General features: G+C 44.1%; 1 protein-coding gene across 1 annotated transcript; it reads right to left on the bottom strand.

Annotated features, from left to right (window-relative positions):
• Window positions 1-287: 287 nt before the first annotated feature.
• LOC135179671 (CD226 antigen-like) lies at window positions 288-8875 on the bottom strand. Its single transcript, XM_064151732.1, has 5 exons — window positions 8818-8875; window positions 7090-7428; window positions 5175-5516; window positions 3746-3855; window positions 288-1939 (listed from the first exon to the last, which is right to left on the bottom strand). The coding sequence occupies exons 1-5, from the start codon at window positions 8873-8875 to the stop codon at window positions 1817-1819; spliced, it is 972 nt and encodes a 323-aa protein (XP_064007802.1). The 3' UTR covers window positions 288-1816.
• Window positions 8876-9761: the final 886 nt, after the last annotated feature.

The following is a 9761-nucleotide window of genomic DNA, read 5'->3' as shown; positions in this document are numbered from 1 at the left end:
CAGATTCAGCAAACCCCATGGCCCTCAGTCATCGTGACCAAGTGCAAGGTGCTGTTTGAAGCATGGCACAGCTCCCCAGTGCCACCTGCTCCTCCCCAGCCTCCTACCCATGAGTAGATTATTTAAATACAATGGAAAATAATTATCACACTGCCTATGAAGTTGCTGTCAAGAACAAGTTATGCTGCGTGTTGCAAAGAGTCTTTCAGTCACTCCAGAAAAAGCAACCCAACAAACAAAGCACTCAAACGTTCTGCTCAGTAACTAACACTCATTTTCAAGCTACACAAAATGGTCTTTAATACACGTATAAAAGTATTGAACAGCTGTGCAAAGCCCCAGTCACAAACATCATTTTATTCATCTACAGCTCTGCACATCTCTGCTTACAAAATAAACCCATCCCTCCCCCACCCACCAGAGTGAGCAGAATTCTCCCCCTGGTCTGATGCACACCATTTCACAAGTGCCATGTGGAGGGGCATGGGCTTTCCCCAGTGGCAGGCTTGGCTCAAGAAGCTGAGACCTCCACAGAGCTCAGCTCCAGAGAGGGAGGATCTACTGTGCCTGACTCCGCTCCAGCTAGACACTGTCATCAACAGCAAACTATCCCTAATCTCTTAAACCCCCAAATACATCAATACAAAATCATAGTCTCACCCCACAGAAACCTCCAACCCCATTATGCCCCATTATCCTGTGTGGTAGTAGGACAATTTGATAGCTCTTGCAAGATTGTTCACTTTCCACATCAGACCCAAGTTTGCAAAAGCAAGACAAACCTGGAAGAAGCTGTAGCCCTTCCTCAGCAAGAGAGTTAAGCTCACTGAGACAATCTGTTCTAAATCATTACTGAACGAAATTTGGTTTCTACTTGATGCATGTACGGTGGTGATAAATTACTTTGCTAAGAGTGATTTGGGATCAGACTCACTCATGCCCAGATTGGAACATGGGCACTGGCTTTATGCCAGGATAAGTTCACCTTGTACTCTGCAGTACAGAGTCACTGACCTGGAGAAATGCATTCTGCTGTGGAGAATGCATCTGGAGTCTGAGACAGCATCAGCATGTCCTAAATATTTCTGCTGTCTCCAAAAGTCATCACACTCCAGGTCTAGTTATGTCAGCCATGCCAAGACCCACACCATCCACGTCACCCTGACAAAGGCAGCAGTTTAAAACCTAGGCTGGACTGCATTTTCATAGGACTTTGAACAGGTAAGTCCACACATATCCAACACTTCATGTATCATGCACTCTGCCACAATGTTCCTGAAGTCTCTTCCCAACAGATTTATTTGCTGTCATTTTTAAGTTGGCTTTAGCTACATGAGCTCTTGGGCAGAGCCACGAGGATTCATAAGAGAGCTGTGATCCATGAACATGTGGATCCATTGCCATAGTATCTAACAGGCCTGTTAAGGTCTTCCTGAGCACTCACCAACACTCATAACCAGACCTCTCAGTCTATCTCACCTCTGAAAAAGCTATTTATCTCTCAAAGAAATGAGCTGATATGGGGCATCTAGATAAATGTATAGTCCAAAGATCTTGTTTTCCATAGTAAACCACAAACATATGTGCAGGGTACCTGCATTTCTCTACATGTTCTATACATTGAAGAAAAAAAAGTTAAAAAATAACAAATTATGAGGGCAATAAAAGTTTTGGAAATGAGGCAGGTTTCTCTTTCCACCAAAGAAAGGAAGAGATAGAATTTTCAGTTCAGTAACTGCATCAGGTTGCCAAGGCAGCCCTCAGAAAGACTTGTAAAGGAATGGTTGATCCAGGTACAGTCCCAGCTGGCAGAAGCTTAATTGCTAAGGGAGCAGGTGTTGGTTCTGTTCAAGGTGTTCCGTCTAGAAGCATAAGACATGTCTTCATATACTGTATTTAATATCGTATGTGGGTTTCTTTTCTGGAAGCATCGCTTCATCTGCAAAACAAAGCAAGCAGCTTTTCAGAACAGAGCTTGAAAAGACTCCAAGGCCTCTCAAAACCCAGTGACATCTTAGAGGATTGGGTGGAGATTGCCAGCCTCTTTATTTCACTTCCTATTGTCAGTCTGATGAAATTTCACTGAAGGGTCCTCCAAGAGTTGGATGTAACTGTGGCCCAAACATAAACAGGACTTATCCTTAGTTTTGTTACTGATAACAGTGTCTGCTCAGCAAGTTTGCTGCTGACACCAAACCAGGAGGCTTGGCTGATACAGCTGAAGGCTGTGCGGCCATCCAGTGAGACATGGACAGACTGAGAGCTGGGCAAAGAGGAACCAAATGAAGTTCAACAAGGACAAGTGCAGAGTCATGCACCTGGGGAGGAATAATAAACTGCACCAGTACAGGCTGGGAGGTGATCTGCTGGAGAGCAGCCCTGTGGAGAGGGACTTTGGAGTGCTGGTGGATAACAAGTTACCCATGGCACAGCAATGTGCCCTTGTGGCCAAGAAGGCAAATGGGATCTTGGGGTATATTAAGCAGAGTGTGTCCAGCAGATCAAAGGAGGTTCTGCTCCCCCTCTACTCTGCCCTGGTGAGACCTCATCTTGAATACTGCATTCAGTTTTGGGCTGCCCAGTTTAAGAGGAACAGGGATCTGCTAGAGAGGGTTCAGTGGAGTGCTAGGAGGATGATTAGGGGACTGGAGGGCACTGCCTTATGAGAAGAGGCTGAGGGACCTGAGATTTTTTAGTCTGGAGAAGAGAAGACTTAGAGGGGATTTAATAAAGGTTCATAAACATTTCAGGGCTGGTCAGGAGTGGGGGAACAGCCTCTGCTCACTTGCTCCCTGTGAAAGAGCAAGGAGCAATGGATGTAAGCTGCAGCACAGGAGGTTCCACCTCAACACAAGGGGGAACTTCTTTACTGTAAGGGTCCCAGAACACTGGCACAGGCTCCCCAAAGAGGAGTGTCCTTCCCTGGAGACTTTCAAGGCCTGTCTGGATGTGTTCCTCTGTGATCTGTGCTAGATTGTGTGGTCCTGCTCTGGCAGGGGGGTTGGACTCGGTGATCTCCTTGGGTCCCTTCCAACCCCCAATATCCTGTGATCACATGAACATGAGAGACCAGTTCCCACGAGGCCACCTGGCTTTGCCAAAACACTGCTATACCACTGTTTTTAGCATACATGGAAGGACAAGACAGGAATCTTTGTGTTTATTTTGAGTAATCTTTATGAAGCAGAAGGATCTATCAGTGACAAATAATTTCCAGGCACTTTCTGCAGGATATTGATGTAAGTAATCCCAGCAAAGGAAAAAGATTTCATGGTCACCTTTTTGCTTTTACCAAGGCAGACTTGTTCTCCTACAGCTACGCTCAGACATTAGACTACTTTATGATGTTTTGTCATCCTTGCATCCCTCTCCAAATGTTCTCTTACATCTACCAAGCCTGGTCTCTACACTTCCATTCCTAATTGACAGAACAAAACAAAAAACAAAGAAACAAACAAAAAGTAGAAAAAGAAGCAAACCAAAACAGTGAAATGCTGTGTTCAGGGAAAGCCACACAAGACAGGGCTGCAGTGTTAACTGTGGGGCTTACCTGAGACGTTATCAAAGGCAAAGAGTGTCTCAATTACTAAGAGCTAAAGAAACAAAAATACACAGTCTTTACAGCCAGAGTTTGCAGGTGGGAGTCATCAAACAAGGGCAAAGAGGAGACAGTAGAAAGCCATGAGTGCATTTGCTTGGTTCAGTCACTACTCACAAATAATAGACACGGCAACATCAAACTTACATCGACACGGCCCAAGATGCAGCACATCATTGCAGTCAACAGTAATGCTATCGTGATGGTAAGACCATAGATGACCCAGGAACTATTGCTGCAGTCTACCTGCTTCTCACCTGCATATAAAAGTATATTGTTATATGTAGGAAGGGGAGAATCCTAATTTTAGCAGGCAAAAGTTATTTACTGACCAGCAGGAAACCAGGTATCAACAGCATGCTACACAGTCACATCTGTCACCTCATCTGTGTTGTCACTGGCGTTCTCTGTGCTCTTCTACAGGCTGGTGATGATAGCAGGTGGCATGTGAGGAGCCCTCAAAGGCAATAGCTTGCATACCACTGATCAGAAGCTGGATCACACATTCATAATGGAAACAGAAAACGTTTTCTTGCACCATTACAGCAACGCTGCTGGCTGGGCCAGGAGTTTTCTAACAGCTGGATTTGCACGCAGTGCAGGCATAAGCAGGAGGCTGCTGTGGTCTGAGGTATAGACACCGAGCAGAATAGTGCTGGTGGAAGGGTTTACAGCTCTTCAAACTTCAAATACTCCACAAATATCTGGTGGTCATCCTGCTTCTCTGCTGTGCAGCTGCCATTTCCCCAGCTCCCATTACTGAATTGTTTCACCAGTTACAGCTAGTGGCACACAATGAGACCAGAGTCTGTTTTTTGCAGACTTTGAGTAGATAATTTACAACTCTTAGGTACTATGTAAATTTTATTTTAATTACCTGAAGGTCTCAACATAGCCCATTGCACAGGGTTAAATTGCATCAATAAGATCCTGAGCAAAGAGTATATTGCTGACTTCATCTGCACCTTAGCAAATGCTTACAACACCAGACAGCAGAAAAAGAAAACCCCTGTCTTTGGAGCCTGCTCACAGTGTGCTCACTGCATGATGAGGGCGTGTGAGATCATCTCTGCTACTATCTGCGGTGCTTTAAGTAAATGCCCGAGGACTTGTTCTGTACTCCCCGGTGTGACTTATTTTTAAACACAAAGACTTGCTATAGGGAATGGCTTCTAGAAGACATTTGTGTCACACTAAGGTCAAAGAACTGGTGCTAAAAATCCTGCTTCATTCCCTAAAGCTGACAGATTGTTCACAGACACACTCAAGTGTTTGTTGTCTGCCTCTAACCTTTTCTCTTGTTTGGAGGTGCACTATTATAGCAAGTTTACTCTTTTTTAAGTCCCCTCTGGCTCTATAGGGCAGGTAGAAATACAATGCCTGTTTCTGTGTCCTAGTACCACATGGCACAGAGGAGGCTGAGCACGCTCACCAAACTTTCCCAGGTAGCAGAGGAAGTGTAGCCATGGATTAGTGCTTCACATGTGCCAAGCAACGTTCTGCAAGCTTTTAGCCCCACGTTTGCCTTACAGCATGCCTATAGTTACTAATGATTAAACAAGCAATGGGATAGTACCTTTAATTAGCATCATGGTGCCACTTCCACTCACTGAAAGGAAAGTGACATTTTTCACCATCCCAGCACAGACATAAATATCACTGTCGTTTTCCTGGAGGTTGTGCAGAGTTATCACTACTTTCTGCTCTTCCTTTGAGTACTCCAAACGATTAGCAAAAGCAAGAGAAGTGGTTGAAGTATTCTGACTTGAAACATGCAGCACTCTTTCACGTTGCACGTGGGTCTTGAGCAAGTAGAAGTCTTCGTATGAACTTTTCAATGCACAGGTAATGGTGACTGACTGGCCTGGCTGAGGACTGGCATAGAGTGGTGACTGTTTGACAACTCCCCTGGTTTGAGCTAAAAACAAGAGAGATTAATGGCTACCACAGACTTAACACAGTGCAAGGGAGAAAATACAGAGGTCAAGTCAGAAAGAACACAGCACAGAAGTTCAGAGAAAACTATTCTGGTTTAAAGCCTACCTCTATGTATGCCATAAGAAGTTAGATTTCATGTTTCCCTGCCCCAGGATCTGAAAGTAGGACTGGCTGAACAGGTTCACCTGGTTGCAATGGGTTTCCACCTAACTTATAAATACATGTGCTAAACTCCCTACTAAGGGAATACAGCCTCATCAGCTTGCCCTTGAGACATGGGTCATTACCTGCTTCCTCAAGTGAGGATAAGCCATAGAAAGACCTGGAAACTATTGGTCTAGATGAAATCGTACCATATGGGTACCATCGATGTTGAAAATGGTCTTTAAAAAGCAGACATTAAAGACTTGCTCTCAAGATCAGAATATATTCAGCACTGGTTAGGCCACACCTTGAATACTGTGTCCAGTTCTGAGCCCCTCAGTTTAGGAGAGATGTTGAGGTGCTTGAACGTGTCCAGAGAAGGGCACCAAGGCTGGTGAGGGAGCTGGAGCACAGCCCTGTGAGGAGAGACTGAGGGAGCTGGGGTGTTTGGCCTGGGGAAGAGGAGGTTCAGGGGTGACTTCATTGCTGTCTACAACTGAAAGGAGGTTGTAGCCAGGTGGGAATTGGTCTCTTCTCCCAGGCATCCAGTGACAGATCAAGAGGACACAGCCTCAAACTGCACCAGAGCAGGTTTAGTCTGGGCATTAGGAAGAAATTCTTCAAGGAAAGAGTGATTGGCATTGGAATGGGCTGCCTGGGAAGGTGGTGGAGTCCCCATCCCTGGAGGTGTTTAAGAGGAGGCTGGATGAAGCACTTAGTGCCATGGTTTAGTTAATTAGAAGATTAGGTGATAGGTTGGACTTGATGATCCTAGAGGTCTTTTCCAACCTGGTTAATTCTGTGATATCTCATTGAGTACCTTTGAGGACTAGCCCTGTTCTTTTAATTTAATCATTAATATAGAGGAGGGAATGAAAAGAGAATTTATCCCACTTGTACAAAAGATAATTCTGGAAAAGTTGCAAACATTTTAGGGAAGAGGCTCAGAAGCAGAAAGCTATAAGTTATTTAAAATAAATTAGAGAAACAGTACATAACCAACAGGATGGAACTCATCTGAGAAACCACAGCCAAGAAGTTTGAAGAGAGAAGCCTAAAGAAATACATGACAAACCTTCAGAGATATAAACTATTACTGATGGAGCAATCAATTTGGTTTTGCACGCCTCGGGGTTGGGAAAGGAAGAAAAGACTGTCATTTACATTGGTAAAGATGTTTCAGGTTAGATGGTCTTGTCAGAAGGTAGGTGAAGAGCGGCATAAACTGCTCAACTGTTTTCTAATGAGAAGAAAAAATAACTAACTCCCTAACTAACAACTCACTACACCAGCAGACATGAGTACAGTTTTGTCAGACTCTCCCTCTCATTATGATTTCTTCCAATCTATGCTTTAAAATGTGTATCTGCATTTGTGAACTGATCATCTAAGAAATGGAATTGCAGTACCTTTCACCACTACTATGGTTTTCTTCTCACACAGCACTTTGTGGTGGCCTTTACTCAAAACATACGTAGAGCACTGGTAGATATTGGAATCTGATTGCTGTGCATTCTGCAGGGTGATCCTGAGGGTCCTTCCTTCCTCTGAGTAATTGAGGCGATCGGTCAAAGGAGCAAATGTGCGTGGAGTACCCTCTCTGGGAACATATAACACAGCGAGCTGCTCCTTGCCGGCTCTCAAGTACGTTCCCAGTATCTCTTCTAAATATCCCCTTGAACAAATTATGCTGATGGAGTCTCCTTCCCAAGCACTGATAACGTCTGTCTGCTGTTCATTTCCTCCACCTAAAAGTTAAGAAATGCAATTGAAATTAGAGTATTTGAGCTCTCTTTGATCTATTAATATCAAACCACTTGTCAAAAAACTACCTCATCAACACAGTCATTCTGTAAGACTGGACCTTGGTCTTCCTGTCCTGTAGGTGTCATCTGCCTGCCTGCCCTAAAACCTATGGTGTCTTTCATGCCCATTAACCTGTGCAGCTCAGTGCCTCCCCAGAATGTAAAAGGCATTCACAACTTGGCTACTGGAATGGGCTGCCCGGGGAGGTGGTGGAGTTGCCGTCCCTGGGGCAGTTCAAGGCAAGGTTGGACGTGGCACTTGGTGCCATGGTCTAGCCTTGAGCTCTGTGGTAAAGGGTTGGACTTGATGATCTATGAGGTCTCTTCCAACCTTGGAGATACTGTGATACTGTGAAGTGGCTCCTGTCACTCCTGCCAAACATTTACTCTTCCCTCCAGATTCTCAGCATGACCCTAACAATTCTCAAAACACAAGGTTCATTGAACTCAGCCCAATAATTTGAGCTGGTTGAGGATTTAAATCTAGTATCCAGAGGTATCAGAAAATGACAGAGACTGCAAGAAAATTGCACATTTTTATGTGTGGATTTTGTTAGATAGGAAGCTTTAGATCATCAAGAAACCAGAGAATGTAGTCTTTTAGGGAGAAAACTTCAGGCAGTACAACTGCAGCCTGCACTAAAAAGCAAAGGTATAACAATATCTAAGTCGACCCTTTGAATTTTCTAACAGCCTCAATAGCAAAAGAAACTCAACAGTAAGTATTTCTGCATTGAGAGGCAAGGAGCACAGAGATCAAATGGGAAACATCTAACATTTCAAAACAACAAGGGAAGAAACATTATAGCATTGCATATCTAAGACCAACACAGTACAGAAAGGATAGCATTAGGCAGTCCCCACAGGCAAATGAATGATCTGCACAACTGATTAAGGGAACAAATACAGAAGTCAAATCAGAAAAACAGATGACAGAACTCTAGATACACTAAGTCAATCCTGACCAGACACAAGGACATTCCTCCTGCAATACTTAAGAAATTAAGGCAGCCTAGGAGTTGTCAGCAATTACCTTCCAAAGCTGCAGAGAAATGGGGTGATGGAAAATGCTGGAGAGGCACAGAGCAGGCAGCTTTTACAGTTGGAGAAGGAGAGCCCAGAAAATTAATCTTCACCAGTCTTTAAAGATAACCCACACTTAGACAGCCTAAGAACCCACACAGTTAATGACAAGAAGCCACAGCCCATCGATTGTTTTCTCCAAAAGATCAGGGTAGAAGTTCAAGAGAAGCAGCAAAAGCAGAAACGAGTATTGAATCCTCCAACCACTAACTAAAGAATGGCAAACACACTCAAAATAAATCTTCTCACCAGCTTCACTGCATCTTTCTTTCAGGTCTCTTAATTTATGGATAATATGCCCAGTCATGATCCTTTCCAGTTGTTGTAAAGAATCATGGATGCAGACATCTTTTCCTTCAGCCTCTTCTCAGAGATTCACACTATTTTCCCCAAGTGTGCCTCCAGCCTGTACCCTCAGTAGCTACAACTTTCAACAAAGGATATTTCTAGGACAGTTTTAACAGCCCTTCAATAATGACATCCCTGGAAATCACAAGTGTTATTTCTACCCAGTGCTGTGCTCCCATCAGCCTGAGCACAGACACAGCTCCAGTGCAATGGCTGGGAAAGCAACTTCCACTCTTTACACAGAGTCACTTCTCAACAGAAAAGCTCCGACCACAAGTTCTCTTATTTTTCTAATACCTCCTCCTACAACATTAGAGAAGACTTTGCAAAGTTCCACCTGGTTTTGCCAATAGCAGATTAGCCAAGCATCTGAGATAACAGAGGAAAGAAGAAAACCTTGAAACCCATGCAGCATAAGAGCATCTGCGTTGTACGTACACTTCTGGCCAGAGGAGCAGGGGAGCAGCAGTAGAGCGAAAGCAGCAGCTGGGAGGCATGATGTCCACAGCATTTTCAGAGGTCTTTCCAGTTGTTCCTTATTATCTAGATGGTGAACTAAATACCTAAAGTTTCTGTGCCTGTTTCCTTCCAGCTACATTAACTCTCTACTAAAAGTTAGCAATATGCTTCTTCTACCTTAGCATCACAACAGATGTGACAGAAAGGGAGAAGAGAGCTTTCTCTTGAGAGGTGCATCTTGGTTTTGACTTCACACGTACAACGCCCACAGTTTCCTACTACTGAACAACCCCCAGCCCTGAAGGTTGGATCAGAAATGGTCTTTATGATGAGCACATACCTTCCCTTTGCAGTCAGTTGAGAGAAGATGGGCTCAAAGTTGCTCT

Source organism: Pogoniulus pusillus, chromosome 11 (genome assembly GCF_015220805.1).
Source record: "Pogoniulus pusillus isolate bPogPus1 chromosome 11, bPogPus1.pri, whole genome shotgun sequence".
NCBI lineage: Eukaryota > Metazoa > Chordata > Aves > Piciformes > Lybiidae > Pogoniulus > Pogoniulus pusillus.
Note: the sequence above shows the minus strand (reverse complement) of the source record. Positions and strands in the feature narration are given on the sequence as shown.

Coding starts and splice junctions, on each gene's coding strand:
- LOC135179671 (XM_064151732.1), bottom strand. CDS start 8,875: ATGACTGGGCATATTATCCATAAATTAAGAGACCTGAAAGAAAGATGC. Junction 5,517..7,089: donor AACCATAGTAGTGGTGAAAG/GTACTGCAATTC, acceptor TCTTGTTTTTAG/CTCAAACCAGGGGAGTTGTC. Junction 3,856..5,174: donor CACCATGATGCTAATTAAAG/GTACTATCCCAT, acceptor TTTTATATGCAG/GTGAGAAGCAGGTAGACTGC.